Below are 17,899 nucleotides of genomic sequence, written 5' to 3' on the forward strand. Positions count from 1 at the left end.
ACAAAGAAATCTTTATATTTAATAAGTTAGTAACCATATAACCAATAAGTGTACAAAACCTAACAACTCGAGCAATTACCTACTTGTGACTAAAGTGCAATGATTAGTTGTCGGAGATCCAAAAAGAATAAGAACCTTAGTATTTAACCATAAAAGTAATCTGGAACATTATTTAATCAAATGACGATTGGAATTCCCTCAAAGTGATGGCATTTCTGCTGTTCGCTCGGTTTTCTCACAATTTTCTGACATTTTGGCACTTTATTCCTTTCAGTTTCAATTACTTTACGAGGCTTGATTTCACTTATTGTTCTTGAAGGCATATGTGTCATTCCTCCCACGAAAGCAATTTGCAATATTGCCTCTGATAGAAAGAGTCCAACATAATATTGTCAATAGGTGTACCCAATGGAATCACTTATCCGAAGTTCGCTAGCAAACACAACACTTGAGTAAAGTGATCAATTGTGTTGTTGGTCCCCGCCGAGCTGTCGCGCCCGGGCCCGGCAACAGCGAATTCGGTCAGTATTGGTATGGGTACTCCCACATTTCTAATTTCACTTTCATCCAGTCAGTACGACAGCAAACGGTCGGGCCCGGTGTCGATGACCCCGCGTCCTCGCCCGCGTCCGCGTGCCGGTTAGATAATTTCCGCGGTGCGTTGTCAAAATACTCATGACCCAATGGTACAGTGAATACGATAGGTCATTGAACTCTATATGTACAGCCCGCAAATAAACGTACGTGTTTGGCATATTTGGGGATTTCGATAGCCCTATCGCAAGTGCAAGAGATAAGTTTCTTACCGATAATAATTTTGATAAATTGAAGTCGCTAATATCATATGGTACCTGTCAGTAAACAGATTGATCAATGAAAGAAAAAAAATATGTTTTAAAATATCAAAATAATGAACATAAAAATTTGTTTTCATTGAACAGAGGAATCTTATTCTCTAATCTGATATCATACACATCGCAGCAAAGGCAGTTAACTTTACGTACGTACTATTTTTATCGAGATTCATATATATCACATCTGTCTAAATGGAACACTAAAAAAACTTCCAACTTAAAGTAAAATAGTAGAATTTTTCAGATTCGTGCTTACAACATGCATGCTACGAAGCTACGAGTGCTACAATGTTCGTAGCAGTCGTAGTCGTAGCTACAAAATCCTTTCTATGTTATGTTGGATCGGGAATCTGGAATATTATATGCCAAGAACTAATATATCTATTTTTTATAGTAACGCAATATCTAGTTTGGTATTTTATAATACTTATTTAACTTTGACACCGGTCGTCTGATTGACTCATAAAAGAGCGAGGTTTTTGAAAATATATTTTTTACGGACCATTATTTATTAACTCCATATGCTTGAAGTGGAAAATAAACAAGTGCCTACATATAATTAAGTGAACTATTAATGTGAAAGGTGTTTAACCTCTAAAGTGCACTTATTTGACTATCAGAATACCAGTCAGAAGGCAGCAGATATCATGCACTTATTATGAAGCCTACTCATTGCGTTGTAAGATTATTCCAAGCAATGTGATTATGAATAATTATTGATAATGATATTAGGTTATTGATCTACCTTGTAGATAAATATGTAGCACTGCAGATATACAAATGATCACGAATGGCGCCGCATTTCGTGATGATAAAAATTTCCGTTGAACGTGCAAAGTTTCCAAGGGAAAAGTTAAATTACTTGGAAATTACACGGTGACGTCAGGACGGCGCGTGAATTCATAAGCGCTGTTCTTTAATATTATTTGTACTATAAATTTTGTATATATATATATATATACTATATCACATTTTTGGCTGTATAATAACTTGTATAGAATATTACCCTTTTATTTTTTTAAAAAAAGTTACTTACATTGTAGTTTACACTTTGAATCCTCTAATACTAATATTATAGAGCTCAAAAAACATTTTTTTATTCATCTAAACGCGTTGATGTCTTTTGATTTGGCAAAGAAAACCATTTCTTGTGTAAGTTATATAAATCGTAACTACCTAACCGAAATAAATAAATAAAGCCTTTTTTTAATTATTAAATAATATTTAATATAATTTTACTTAAGTTATGTTTTACCCCGTCCAAAAGTTTTAGTTTATTGTTACTAAAATGTAATCCTTGAGGAAATATTTTTTTAAATATTTACTGACTACTCATAAGATAAGAATGCTACAGAATTTAAACCGCAAAATCTACGGAAAAACGCAAGTCTGTAAAAATTGAAGAACAAAAAGTGCTAAAGGTAATTTGACAAGCAGGATATCATAGTGCGTGCTGTACCGGGTAATACCCGCAGGTAATTATTATTCTGTATTTAATGACTTGATGACGTCAACTTAAAGTGCAGCGGAAAGATGTATAGGTCAATGAACTAGTAGATGCGGTATTTAAATCAGCAGATAACTTCGATGTAATGTGTGGGTCGCGTTTAGGCTGAATACAAACTTACGTTACAGTCTTGCTCAAACTAGATAGAACTTACCTCTGCCTACGAGGTGACCTATTTTCAGATGTTTATGAGAGCTAGAGATATGCAACTGGATTTAGCTGTTGGATTTGAATAGGAGCCTATAGCTGGAGATCGAACAAGACGGTCAAAACAAAAGTACTTACAACCAAAAAGGGAATTCCTTGACATATAAATACCTTTTTCCTTTTTGCAGAGGCAACCAAACCATCAGCTGATAATATGAATGAGATATGAAAAACGCCACGATCAATCTCCGTTATTTCCCCTCCTCCAGGTGTCAATCCTAGTTACATCCCCAACTCTCCAGAGAGAAGACCGTACTTATTTGCCTTTTGGCCATAATCCTGGGTTGGGTTAGTCAGATTTTTACACGAAGCAAGTCCCGTGTAACCTCTGCACTGCAACCCTTGCGCGGAAGTCTAACCCGTAATGATCATGGTAAAAGCTACACTAGATGTGCCTATTCTTTAAAAAAGTATGAAATATGTAGGTATGTAGTCAAATCTAAAAAGAATACTTTGGTCATATCGCAGGGATATTGTTCTAATTTCCTGGAAGTTTATATTAATTGCAGTTCCGTTATGCGTTCAGAGAAGACAATAATCTCATATTAAAAATTAATATGATGCTATTTTTAGATTTAAGAATATTTTATGTTATTTATTAAAATAATGTATGTTAAAAAATTCATTAAAATAATTCAGTTATACAGCCGTTTTCCAAATTTCTATTTTCCCTGTCAGGGAAAAAAACGTGATTTTTGTAGTATGTTTACATTATTATAATATCATTGAAATATATAAAAAGCTGGAGTGCGGACGTTCTGACATTTCAACGAGCCGGCTACGCAGATAAAATCTTAATACTGCGCCGTTCGAAATAAGGCGTAAATGGATATTAGTAAATTTGAATGCACGTTCGGTGAATGCACTAGCGACCGGCGCGAGGCCGGCCGATCACCTCCCTTATGTAACTACCATGCACTACCATAAAGTGCAATAACCGCGCTCAAAAACAAATTGCGAATCTACGACACCGCACGATATTAGATACGCCGAACCTGAGTGTCGGCTAAGCGCTTAGCCGCGATTGTCGTAAACCATTTTGCAATTGTGATATTATTATTTTTTTGTATTTTTTTTTTATTTTATTTAAGAACTGAGATATCGTTTATGGAGTCCACTTTGTTATCTTTACTATTTTTAAAGTCGTCCTTTTTTCGAACGACAAAGAATTAACGCATAAAGCATTTTCATGATATATGTAGGTATCTACTTACATATAATCTTACAGGACATAATACAAAGAATAATAATAAAAATTACGAAAATATGTATATAGGTAGGTTCTTACGATTCAAGGTAGGTTCGTATAAAAGTATTTTTGAAAATCCATTTAATGTATAAAATCGTCGCGGGCATAAAAATAACTTTTCGCGAGGGTCGTAACGCCTGGTACTATACCTATTGGTTTGATTCTAAACAATGAGGGTGAACTTAAAATATAGTTAATACCTACTTAATTTTGGGCCCGCAAAAATCGCCTTTTTTCTTTCCTTTAACGAGATACACATATAGGTTCGCAAATCGTATATTCAGAGCCTGCCAATACGATTGCTTGCTGTTTATTATAAATGCATTGGCCGATCGACCCAATCACCAGGGTTCATTGACACTTGGACTGCGGCTGCCTAATTGCGGATAGAATAAGCATACAGCAAGAGCCTCTATTTCCACATATGAAGTTAGCGACGAAGACATAAATTAATGTATTAACGAATGGTAGACTATCAAAAAATTTAGATTAAAAATAATAAAAAAAAATATTCCCAATGACATCTAGTTACGCGTTTTGTCCATAAGGTTTCACGAAAAAATATGGCTGCCGGTTTCCAAGATACGTCGTAGGGTTACATATAAACTTAGTTATATCTACATAATGTTAGTTTAATGTTAGTATACAACCGTCTGTATAATTCCAGGTTGTTTTTACTTACATACATATATGTTAACAGTCTTGAAACATCTCTGTTGAAAATACAGGTTTATTGTACAATACAATTTAGTGCAAAAAATGAAAAAAAAAACAAGGTTTTTAATCATTTCTTGTTTATTAATTTCAAATAAACATTATATTTACAATATGGCACCAATGTTATTTCAAGGAAATAAAAATAAAGATTAAATTTAAAATATATAATTAAAAAAAATTAAATTAATAGGCACGTTTCGTAATACTTTTTTCGGTCGCAGTCAACAACCTCATGACCTTTTCTCAAAAGTTTCGATCAATTCCTTTCACAAATGCACAATAAATGCATTTAAATATTTGTATCAAAATTAATTATACGTAATGTTTTTGTCTTTTATGTTTGTGTACTTTATGATACTTTTCTGTTGTGTATATCTACTGTTGTGTATACCATTATTACTATTACATGATACTATTCTTATAAATGTGAAAGAAGACGACTTAAAACCTGTCCAAAGGTGTCATTAATCATCGTCGTCATATGGGTAAAACAAAATAATTCATAAGAAATACTAATTGACTTAAAAGTTAGAAATACTAATAGTCTTATATCAAAAAAATAAAGGTAAAACTAGAATTAAATAAAAGTTAAATCTTAATTTCTAGATACGTACGATACGTACGATATCATAGCACCTAAGACTTGATTAGATGAGCACCTACTTTATATTTAAACAAATTAGCATTATCTACTAGTATTCCATATTATTTAATACATTTTGTCAATTAAGTGTACCAAAATATTTCATTTCTTATAGTAAAAATAGATAGGTATCACGGAGTTTAGAGGAATAGAGGAGTTGTTCTATTGTGCTAGTAGATTTGTTGCAGAAAGAAATCATGTGGCTACCCTATTATTTGCCGCATGACGTCGCTTTTGGAATGGCAACCTTTTCCAGAGTTTTCACAATATGAAACCAATACTCAATGCAAAATTGTGAAAATAAGGAATTTATGCTTGGCAATAAAAAATAAAATAATTTTTCTGGAAATTAAAATTTTGGGTATTTCATTATTTGGAGACTTGTTTCGTCACATGTTGCTGATGACAAGCTCTTTCTTAAGCAAATGTGTTACGCCCATCTCCTACTATCCCTCTTAAACTCCGTGTTTGGTATCTATACTTTTGTAAAAATAACAGGACGGAATATGGATTAAGAGTACAAATAAACATTTCATCCAATGGCGTTTTAATTATATAACTAACCCCCCGCCAAGTCGAGCAAAAAAAGCGGCATGGCCGTACCATACTTTTCTCGATTTGAATTTTCTGATACTTCATTACAACGGAAAAGTTGAGATATCTCCCTCCCTGAGCGTAGCTAAGTGTACTATAAAGTTCATAAGTAGATGGAAGTAAGGACAATCGATTAAAAAAGGGAATTAAAAGAATTCATTTCAATTTGTTAGTTAATTATTCAGTAGACCTACGGAGGTAGGGTTCTCGAGCGTTAACAAGACATGTCTAATCATTTTTCTCTTTCTATCATATCGGATAGCCAAAGAGATCATTTCTTATCAAGCTAAGACAGACGTCCTGGTTTACACAGAGCGAGATATGTCGCTCAACAATTGCCGCGCGAATCAGCTCGTGCGTGCCACTCGGCCGAGGAAAGCGCTGCCGCGACGAGGGACGCACTATCAGTGTAACCAAGCCCTCCGGTTTAACAATATCTATAGTTTAACTTAACATTGGGGTTGCCAACACTGTACACAACCGAGCTGCTTTTCGGAGCAGGACTTACGAAGCTACTCGCTCTGTGTGAATCCGGCAAGTGAACAGCCTAAATTCATTCATACTAATATTATAAACATAAAACGAAGGTACCACTTCGATAAAATTTTGTTTGTATATTAGTTTTTAAAGATCAAAACATAGGATACATTCGTCTGGAAATAAAAACGAGATTTAGATTAACGCGAACGAAGTTGTAGGAAAAGCTAGTAATGCACATACAGCTAAATATCTAGCTTATCTTCGTATGATTAGGATGAACGAAGGAGTAGAAGAAATTAAATGTTTTTATATTTGCTTGATAGTTCTATTCTGATTAGCTGGTATTATGTGGAAACTTTAGAAAGTTCAGCGCCTAGTAATGCTGAATAGCAACAATTCGCCCACAAACAAATTAACTAGATTACAAGAATGCCCAGAACGCGTGCCGAAATGTGCGAGACGTATACGCACTGGATATTTTATCAAAATCACGCACATACCTCTCAATACAGCATGCCAATGGCTGCTGGTATAAATATCGTTTTTCTATTTTAAAGATTTATTATATTTATGTAACTAGAATCTGTTTTTTACTTATGCATAAAATTTATAGACATTTGACATTTGCTACATAAAATATAGTAAATCTGTTTTTCACCATTGTTGTAAAAACGTAGAGATAAGCAACCTTAGAAGATTAGTAGCATGTAGTCGTAAATAAAACGTTATGCTGCTGTCACACATTATTTCGAAAACTCGACATAACAAAGAACCTTATTTAAAAATTTGTACGATGCTTCTAATCCTCCTTAGGTTGCTTATTTAATTACCATAAAAAGGCATGTTGCTGAGTTCCTTCGTAGCCAACCTGGCCGCTCTATTCAAGGTTACATTAGAATGACTGTGCAAAGCTTCCAAGCAGTCACTATGCTTCTTGTTCCACTTCGATTCCATGGCAGCGGAAAGCGCAGTACAACAGAACGTACATAATAGACTAATTAAAACACACACTCTCATTTTTAGGGAGTCGTTGTTTTGTTCTAAGAGATTGAGGAAGTTAAAGTTGTCATCGTCAAAAAGTATCTTCTCTACCACGTCGGCGTGTTCAGGAAAATCTTGTAAAACTGTTATTAAGAGGCCAATGATGTTAAGTACTATCCTCGGAGATTTCGCATCTGGAAGAATAAATTTAGATTACGTTTCATTAAATTAATATTTGGCCATTTATCTAGTGTATCGGCCCCCGTAGCTTATAGTTTCCAATGAACCTTATCTACTACAGTCTTAGCTTAATAATTTCAGGCGAAATGCCTTAACCTAAACTAAATTCTAAAATAAAAATAATACTTACATAGAGACAGCAGCTTGGTGAAATGTGCGTATGCGTTGTGCGCGGCGAGTGCGGTCGCGAACTGTCGCACGCCGCGGCACGAGCGCACGCACAGCCACGAACACACCTCCGTCATGCGGCTCACTCCCTCCAGCCTGTTTACAATATAATAGTATCTACAACCCGGTTCAATAAAACGACGGCCAAAATCATGACCTCTCACTTGCACACACTGCGTTACACATGCAAAAAAACAGATCTTGATTGTTATGTAAACTTTTGTTTTCCGTAGTGATTGTGTCTATGATTATATACTTAGTATAGAGTTTTGTTTTTTTTTTCAATTATTACTCTACCAATGTTTTTATGTAGATTTATTTAATGAACAGTAATTTAAATAATGTGTATTTATTCGTCGTTAGAGGCGCTAGTGTAGCGTGAGGTTTTTGTAACGCAAAGTTTTTGTAGCCAGATAAATTTAAATTAAATATTACACATATTTAAACTAAATTTAGCTGGATACAAAAATTACACTAGAATTACTCTTTTGTTTTGGTTAAGGTGGTGAATTTAAAAAAAAAAAGTCATAGCTCTAGTCAAACTGAGACAGACTTAGTCGACAGTGGATCTGACTTTAAACCTAACTCAATAAAAATATTTTTAAAAGAAGTTAGAAGAATTAACTTACATATCTTCGGAGAACTCATCGGAGTCGCCGCTGTTTTGCATCAAGGTGTTGATGGCTGCCACAAAATGGAACACCACTTTCGCTTCTAAGTAAACCTGAAAATTAATCACAGATTTATCATTAAATTCATTTCATACCTCTTTGTTATTTTTATATGCTACCAATATAAAGTGAATGTTTATCTTAACTTGAGCATTTATTATAAAATATAGTACCGTTGAGTTAGTATCCCTTACATAATTCCAGAATTGACTTTGGGGCTAGCTTATCAGTGAGATATTGCATGAAAGTGTAATTCTTTCTGATGTAAAAAATGCGCGTAAAATTATACATAACTTTTCACTGGGGCCAATTCAGGTCGGGATGTTTGATTGACTCTTGAAAGACGTGAGAACTCTTATGCGAACTAAACCACAAAAGTTAATTGATAACGCCTATTATACCGCTCCGATCACTATGTCAAATATATTACGTTTATTCATTTGTTTTCTTAAGAACGTCAAAGTCACGACGTATATATTGGCCAGGGCTGCCAGCAATCACCATACCCACCTATTAGGTACATGCCCTTTATTCATTTGTTTAAATCAATAGCGTATACTGAGAAGCCGTATACTGAAATCCTATATGTTTTGCAGCATATAGGTATGCGAAGGCCCGACAACCAAATGCTAGTCATTGATTCGCGATCGCATAACTTACTTGTTACCTCAATATTCACTTATTATTGCCAAAAATATTAAATATTCACTTATTAGTGCCGTGTGGTTCCCGGCACCAATACAAAAAAGAATAGGACCCCTCCATCTGTTTCCCATGGATATCGTAAAAGGCGACTAAGGGAAAGGCTTACAAACTTGGGATTCCTTTTTCAGGCGATGGGCTAGCAACCTGTCACTATTTGGATCTCATACTATCAATAAGCCAAATAGCTGAACGTGGCCGATCAGTCTTTTCAAGACTGTTGGCTTTGTCTACCCCACAAGGGATATAGACGTGACCATATGTAAGTATGTATGTATTGCCAAAAAGCAACAGTGTTTATAAAGCCATGCACTCACGTCCTGTATGTCGCGCAGCGTGTGCCTGGGCAGCGTGTGGCTGAGCGCGGGCAGCGCCAGCAGCGCGGCCACGGCGCCGCACACGCGCGCGCCGCGCCCGCCGCGCGCCGCGCTGCCCACCACGCCGATCACCATGCTCACCTGCATTTGGATATTTACTTCCATCAAAATTCACCGACGATAGCAAAATAAAAAAAAATACGAACTAGTTCTAATTTTAAAAATGTTAGTTAACCTTTAAAAAAAAAATAATTTAAATCTTTCGTGCGTTATAATTGCGTATACGTCTGGTTCCTACGGTAGTGTAAAGGAGCTCTTATTTTGCCTACCCGTCAATATGTAAATCAACTTAGGTACATACGGTTGTTGAAATCAATCATTATTTCGGTTAGATGGTTATATTTAATACACGTGCCAGAAGATTACACGAAGTGATTCCCCTCTGACCGCCGGCACCTTGCAGAGGAATCTAAACCAGCTTAGATCATGTTTACTAATAACATTTTTAAGTCTACCATTGACGACCAACCCTTTTATACCTCCCATTATTTTTGTAGGCAGAGACTACCTCTTTCCAGTCTCTGCCTACCCCTCCGGGAAAGAGGCGTGATTTTTAAGTTATTATTTTGGTAACGTTTTATATTTCGCAATTTAGTAATCTGCTATTTTTTCAGAATAGTGACAAGATCCTGAAGGTGTAAGGACTTACCATATTGAGTTGAGTTAAAGATTCTACATCTCCATTCATGACCTCATTGATATTTGAATTAAGAAATGCTTCCCACTCTTCTAGTTCAATGCTAGATGGTTCTTTAACTGTAAAACAAAAACTTGTTAATAACGATGCTATCAATTGCTCTATATTTTGCACATTTTTTCCAAACGTCAACTATTATAACGACTTTATAAAGTATATTAACAATCTCCGTCTTTCAAAATAATAAATGATTTGCCTGTAGAATACTGATAATAATTAGATTTTATACTCCACAGTTTGCGTTATAAACAAAGTAATTTTTCGTCTATTCTATTAACATAAAGTAAATAATCAAAAAAATAAAAAATCTTTTTGTACTGGGGAAACAATCTATAAAACAAAAGCAGATACCTACCTTCATGCTTTTCTTCTGGCTTTACAATCACATCATTGTTAGCAACTTCTTTTTCGTCCGACGTCTCGTCTATGACCTCACATTTCTCAATATCTTCATCTTTTTCCTCTTTGGAACATTTTTCCTTATCAGCGTCTATAATATTAGGAATTTCAACTGCAGGCTCACTCGTACGCCTTTGGCCATTATCGCCCTTATTTTTATCCCAACTTCTGCTAAAATGAAATGACCTTTTAATACTTCTCGTCAATCGGTTACCACCACTGCCGAATCGCAATTTGTCTCGTGAAAACTGTAATATTTTCTGCTTATACGAGGGAGGAACACTTTTGCTGAGACCAGAACTTACATCACTACTGCATTTTGTCGAACTTTTAGGATTCTCTAAACTCTGTGATGCAGTATCGGTCGATTTAATTTTCTGCTTTGCTTCTGCCTGATTATCATCAGCGACTATTTTCGTCTCCTCGGTTTTTTCTATATTTTGTTTTTCTTCATCTATTTTGTCCATTTTATTGTTATCATTTTGTTTCTTGTTGGTAGCCATCAGCTGAGCCATATTTTTTTCAAGATTACAGACAACTAGATTGGAATTATTCATGACATTATATTCGTGTCGTAGCAGTTTGGCGTTGGCTGCTGTTATTGGTTGTGGTTGGTCTTCGTCGTCGGTCTTCAGACTGTCTCTGACACTGAAAGCGCTCGTGGCTCTCACACTGTCGTCATCCGACATGGGCACACATTCCACTGCTTGCATCGCGCCGCGAACGTTGCGCAGGTCGTGCTCACGCGTGTCAGATTTTATCGGTACCTCTTCATGTTTCAGTCTGTAAAATTGCTTAAGGTTAAAAAATATTGTTTTGCCTATAATAACAATTACAACACACACACACAATTCTATAAGTATCTAAATATCTAAAGAGTTACTTATATAAAAACATCATGTTTTTACATATTGGCAATAACTAAGTAATCAACACATGATCGAATAACAAAAAAACATATGCTTTTTATGATCTAGTTCTTATATTATTAGATTACAATCATGGGCACAGTCTTAAATTAAAAGATGCAGCTGGGTGAATTCAATGTCTGACTCACTAGTTCTGTAGACCCTGGACGAACAATGATCAGATTCACATTGTAATATTGGATGTTTATCTATCCTTAATTTTTTATTAAGAATAGTAAAAGATTTATTTTAAAAATTTTATTCACTTACCTTGCAGTATTACTAATTTTATCTCTCTGTAGTTGCTTCGCCTCTTGCTGGCTATGGGTCAAAGGTTTTGTGAATGGGGACTCGCTTTGTACATCTTCTGGTAAAATGAGAACATGACCATTCACAAAGTCGTGCTTCAAGATTTCTGGCCAACTCATTCTCTTCATTGGGTCCTTGTGAAGGAGCCCCTGGAGTTAATAATAATTCAATTATTAGTATACTTACAGGAAACTTGTAAAACATCAACAACCTGGCAAGACTAGGTAGTTTAAAAAGAATCTAAAAAAAACAATATTTCATTCAGAAAATAGGCCTTCTCAGGTACTTTTTCACATAATTTTGCATTTAAATAAATTTAATTTCCGCTTTAACATAAACAAACTTTGTTCTATTCTATTTGACTTTTGATGAAAGTTAGATGTAACAAATCATTAAACAGATGATTTGTTATATCTAACTTTCATATTCTTCTATGTAGTAAGTATCGTAATGTATATTTATCATCATCCCCCAGGCGTTTATCATACTTGCGTCTTTACGGGATGTTTCCGGCACTTATGAACAGAACCATTCCATATCTTTCCTATGGAAGGTCGTAGAAGGCGACTAAGGCATAGTCTTATAAACTTGGGATTCCACTTGTAGGCGATGGGCTAGCAACCTGTTACTATTTGAATCTCAATTCCATCATAATATGTTGTAAGTTAGTAATACTTGTATGAACTTACAACAGTAAAGCTAGCACTATACTGGACAACTTACCTGCAGAAAGGAGCGAGCCTCTGTACTAATGAATGTAGGCCACTGGACAGGCTTATGTTTGATCATCCTGACCAGCTGCCAGATAGACATGGTGCAGAATGGTGGTTGGCCTGCCATCAATTCATATACTATGCATCCCAGAGACCAAAGGTCTGCCTGAAATTGTCACGCCAAATCATGTATACTATGACTTTAACCAAAATTTTTAATAAAAATTACCAAGGTAAATGTTACTTTGAAATAACAGTAACAAGTTCTCTACTTAACCCAAATATTAAAGTTAATTTAAATTAAATCCATTTAGCTTCTCATTTTATTGCCAAAAATCCACTCTAATAATAAAGATAAAAGATTTACATGTTTGTTATGATTTAACTGAAAAACTACTAAACTGATTTTGATGAAATTTGGTACACAGATATAATAGACTTTTAGGTATCTTTTAAAAAGTCTATGTTGACTACTCTCCCGCAAAAACTAATTGTACAACAACAATTAAATATTGATCTGCAAGTTATGTGTAGGAGCATGTTATTAAATATTTAAAAAGGTATTTACTTGATGATCATAAGGCTTTTCTTCAATTAATTCCGGTGCCATATACAAAGGTGTGCCTTTTATAGATGTAAGGATGTGAGTAGAATTGGTCATTATTCTTGCAAGACCAAAATCACAGAGCTTTGCACGGCCAGTACTATCTATCAATACATTTTGTGGTTTCAGATCTCTGAAAGAAATTTAAATGATGCACTCAATTAAAGTTCTGTTTGTGTAGTAGTTTCTGCCAATGGCTAAGCAAGCAATTGCTTATTTCAAATTTCACTGGAATACAATTTTTTTCAAATTGTCTGATTTCCAGCTGTTGACAAGGACTTCCGTAAAAAGCAGATGATAATTTGAAGAAAAAAAAAAAGATTTAAATGGAAAAATATGTTGAACTGAAAAATCTTTGAAAGATGTTTAGACCCATACCTATGAAGCACTCTGTGTGAATGCAAATAGTACAAAGCTGAAACTAAGTCCCATGTTATTTTTTTCACTTGCTCTTCATTTAAACACCCTTCTTTAGCCAATATACTATGTAATTCTTTGTCAGCATACTCTGTCACCACAACCAACTCTGATTCTGTATCAAAACTATCTATCATGCGTATAATATTGGGATGATTAAGTTGCCGTTGTATATCGCATTCTTGACGCAGGTTCTTTAAGTCCTTTGAAGAACGCCCTTTCTGAAAAGTTATTTTATACATAAAATCACGCCTCTTTCCCGGAGGGGTAGGCAGAGACTACCTCTTTCCACTTGCCACGATCTCTGCATACTTCTTTCGCTTCGTCCACATTCATAACTCTCTTCATACAAGCTCGGCGGTTTCGGGTACTTTTGACCTGACCCTTTACCAGGACGTCCTTAATTTGATCAAGATACGTTCGTCTAGGTCTTCCCACTCCGACCTTTCCCTCCACACTCTCCTTGTATATCTGCTTAGTCAACCTGCTTTCATTCATCCTCTCCACATGACCGAACCATCTTAACATACCCTTTTCTATTCCTGTAACTACATCTTCTTTCACACCCATCATACTCCTTAACGCTCTCATTTCCACTGCATTTATTCTGCTTTCATGCTTCTTTTGCCATACCCAACTTTCACTCCCATACATTAATGTCGGGACCAACACGCCCCTGTGCACAGCCAGTCGAGCCTTTTTGGATAGTTTCTGACTGCTCATAAAGGCATGCAAAGCTCCATTCACCATGTTCCCCGCGTTCACTCTCCTTTCAATATCACTATCATACTTGCCATCTGATGTAAACTTTGATCCTAGATATACAAACTCTTTCACTTGCTCCACTTTTTCTCCTCCAATCAAAATATTACATGCTGTCATTTCTTTCTCCATTTCAAAAACCAGTGTTTTAGTTTTACTTACGTTCACTTTCATTCCTTTCTCTTTTAAAGCTTCATGCATACAGTTTACCATCTCCTGTAACTCCTCCGCTGATGACGCCAGTATAACCTGATCGTCGGCATAGAGCAGACATTTGACGAGTAACTCATTCATCCTTAATCCACTTTTAGACTCTTTCAAATCTGTCAAACAGCTATCCATAAATAGGTTGAACAGCCACGGTGACGCAACACATCCTTGCCTAACGCCTTTCTCAATCTTAAACCACTCAGTGTGCGCTCCGTTTATCCTGACACAAGCACTCGAATCCTCATATAAGGATTTCAGTGCTCGTATTAAGAGACTGCTCACCCCATGCATAGAAAGTGCTGACCACAATTCATTCCTCTCAACTCTGTCATAGGCCTTTTCCAGATCTACGAATGTGCAATAGACTTTTTGACTCTTGGCCAAAAACTTTTCGGCTATGCACCGCAAGGAAAAGACCTGATCAGTACATCCCATTCCCTTTCGAAATCCCGCTTGAGCATCCCATATTTTGTCATCAGTTTCATTCCTGACTCTATTAATCAATACCTTAGCATACAATTTGCCGACGACGCTAAGCAGGCTTATACCACGATAATTTTTGCAGTCCAGCTGTGACCCTTTTCCTTTGTAAAGTGGCACGATAACAGCCTTACACCAATCTTTTGGTACTCGGCCGCTTCTCCAACACAAATTGAAAAGGCAGTACAACTACTAGCTACTACGCCTTTTCCTGCTTTAAGCATCTCGACCGACACTCTATCACACCCAGCAGCCTTTCCCGCTTTCATACTCTTAAGTGCTTCCACAATTTCGAACATTTCAATTTCGCCTTCCATCTCATTCTCTTTTTCTTCGCTATAGCAGAAATCTTTCTTATTTCCTTCCTTTTTTTCAAATAAACTTTCAAAATAGTCCTTCCATATCTTTAGTACACATTCTTCTCCTTTCACAACGCTACCATCCTGGCATCTGATCCTAGTCAGCTCTCTGGTTATAGTATTTCCTCGGGCTGACCTTACGGATTTCCAGAATACTTTCAGATTTGACTGAAAGTCTTCTGATAGCCTTTTATCAAAATCCTCTTTATACTCTTCTTTCTTTCTAATCACAGCTTTCTTAACCAAATCTTTCATTTTCTTATATTCCTTACGTGCTTCATTCACATCTTCATCTATAACCTCTTGCATTCTTAAGTTAGCTTTTGCTGCTAACAAATCCAGCCATGCTTTCTTCTTTAATCGCACAAGTTCTTGCACATCTTTACTCATCCACGCATTTTTGTGATTTTTTCCTTTCCTTCTTCTACTTACACCACACACTTCAACAGCTACTTTCACAATTCTTTCTTTAAATTCCTTCCATCCATCTTCAATATCGCTCATTTCATCTAAATCTTCAAATTCATCCTTCAGTCTATTAATATACTTCTTACCTACATCCATATCTTGCAAATTTTCTACTTTTACTCTTTCCAAAGCGCTGGTTTGCTCCCTTACCCTGTGCCGCCAGCGATTGAAGATACCCCTTATCCGGGATATCACCAGTAAATGGTCCGAGTCAATGCCAGCACCGCGATATGCACGGGTATCCAGCACTTTGTTCTTCAATCTTTCATCTACAATCACAAAGTCTATCATACTTTTTAAAATACCTTCCACTCTTGTGTAGGTGTGGATCTCTTTATGTTGAAACATTGAGTTCGACACAAAAAGATCCCACTCTAGACAAATTTCTAATACACTTCTTCCATTATCATTCACCTTTTCGTCACCAAACGCACCAAGCACCTTTTCATATCCATCACGCTTTACACCCACCCATCCATTAAAATCACCTAACATAATAATCTTCTCATTTGGCTTGGTAACTTTCAATACTTCTCTTACACTATTCCAGAACTCCTCGTTTTCGCTTTTTGCTGATGTTGTACCCCTCGAACCCACATCCCAAGGTGCATAAACACCTAGAACGAAGATCCGAGTGATTCCAACTTTCAGCCTAATCCATAGAAGACGAGGGCTGACACACTCATACTCATTCACGCACTCAGCCATTCGTGCAGAAAGAATTAGACCGACCCCTTGACAGCCTCGGCTGGTACTGGAAATTCCAGACCAATACGCCGTGTAAGGGCCGTGCTGCGTCGCGTCGCATCCTTTCCGCTTCGTTTCATTCACGCACAACACATCCAAACGTCTTTCATCCATCATCTGGCATACTTCCTCAATCTTATCCTTCATTCCTCCTCTTACATTCATCGTCGCAAAGCGGCTTTCAGCAGACCGCATACCGCTCCCGCCGGGAACGAGACGTGATGGGGTGCGGACACCATCGCCGCCATTTATATGCTTTTTAAGGTTCATAATGCGATTCCCACGAGACGCTAGGGAAAAATTTTGTCCGCCCCAGCAGAGCCCCGCATGCCAGGGTAAGGCTAGCCATTACCTGGGGGTCGCCCAACCCCATGGCGGAAGTGGCACGCTCGAGACTAGGCTCGCCCCTAGCCATGCATCCATCGGCGCGGCAGACCTTAGATTGGCAGGGATTTACATTAAAGAGGAATCCCAAGTCTATCCCTTAGTCGGCTCTTACGACATCCGTGGGAAAGAGATGGAGTGGTCCTATTCTTTTGTAATGGTGCCGGGAACCACACGGCAAAGTTATTTTATTGATGAATTTTATGTGGTATTATTATTATATTAATAAAATATTATTAGTATTATTACATGCTTGCCTCCTAGAAGTTCCAGAAAGGGAGGAGCTACCCCTTGTCTACCAAAAACTTCCCCTAGGACCACATTTGATCATATCTATAGAGACAGTGGTAAGAACAACAAAAGTACAAATCTTTTACTTAATATTATTAGTCTGGAAGTACTTATAGATTTTCTATTAATAGCCTAAAACGTGTGCCACTCAAAGGCCTCCCCTTTCCACCTCGACTAATTTCTGCCAGGTTTACATTAAAACACATTTTTTTAAAGAGAATTACCTTTCTTATAACTTTAAGTGCTACAATAGCGTCGGTTTCCTTGTGCTTTGCTTTGAAAACACGACCAAAAGAACCTTCACCAATAAAAGATGATACGACATAACTCTCCATGTTTTCTAATTCGCCTTATAAATTTCAATATTTAATTGATTCTCGGCTTCATTACAAATATTTTATTAGCCTGTTATGATAAAACATTCTTACAAAAAAATTGTATAAACTAAACAAATCATCAAAAATGTGTAAATAAACATGTTGACTTGACAGTTGATACAAAGTGACAGTGATGTATGTTAAAAGATTTTTTTAAATTCAACGGACAAACTAGGCACATAACACATTTTTCAAGGGTAACTTAATTATCTATACTAATATTATCAAGCTAAAAGAGTTTATTTGTTTGTTTGAACGCGCTAATCTCAGGAATTACTGGTTCACATTGAAAAATTATTTTTGTGTTGAATAGACCATTTATCGAGGGATGCTTTAGGCTATATATAAAATCACGCTGCAACTATTAGGAGCGAAGAAATAAAA

The 17,899-nt window shown here is 36.3% G+C and overlaps 1 protein-coding gene across 1 annotated transcript; it reads right to left on the reverse strand.

The window, feature by feature from the left end:
* Window positions 1-4,650: 4,650 nt before the first annotated feature.
* On the reverse strand, window positions 4,651-17,608 carry LOC106131918 (serine/threonine-protein kinase fused). Its single transcript, XM_013331195.2, has 11 exons — window positions 17,363-17,608; window positions 13,399-13,658; window positions 12,985-13,153; window positions 12,427-12,582; window positions 11,665-11,852; window positions 10,443-11,269; window positions 10,040-10,146; window positions 9,331-9,471; window positions 8,270-8,364; window positions 7,603-7,736; window positions 4,651-7,426 (listed from the first exon to the last, which is right to left on the reverse strand). The coding sequence occupies exons 1-11, from the start codon at window positions 17,471-17,473 to the stop codon at window positions 7,074-7,076; spliced, it is 2,541 nt and encodes an 846-aa protein (XP_013186649.2). The 5' UTR covers window positions 17,474-17,608; the 3' UTR covers window positions 4,651-7,073.
* Window positions 17,609-17,899: the final 291 nt, after the last annotated feature.

The sequence above is a fragment of the Amyelois transitella genome, chromosome 5 (assembly GCF_032362555.1).
Source record: "Amyelois transitella isolate CPQ chromosome 5, ilAmyTran1.1, whole genome shotgun sequence".
Taxonomy (NCBI): Eukaryota; Metazoa; Arthropoda; class Insecta; order Lepidoptera; family Pyralidae; genus Amyelois; species Amyelois transitella.

Coding starts and splice junctions, on each gene's coding strand:
- LOC106131918 (XM_013331195.2), bottom strand. CDS start 17,473: ATGGAGAGTTATGTCGTATCATCTTTTATTGGTGAAGGTTCTTTTGGT. Junction 13,154..13,398: donor TCACACAGAGTGCTTCATAG/GTATGGGTCTAA, acceptor AATTTCTTTCAG/AGATCTGAAACCACAAAATG. Junction 11,270..11,664: donor AAAATTAGTAATACTGCAAG/GTAAGTGAATAA, acceptor GCAATTTTACAG/ACTGAAACATGAAGAGGTAC.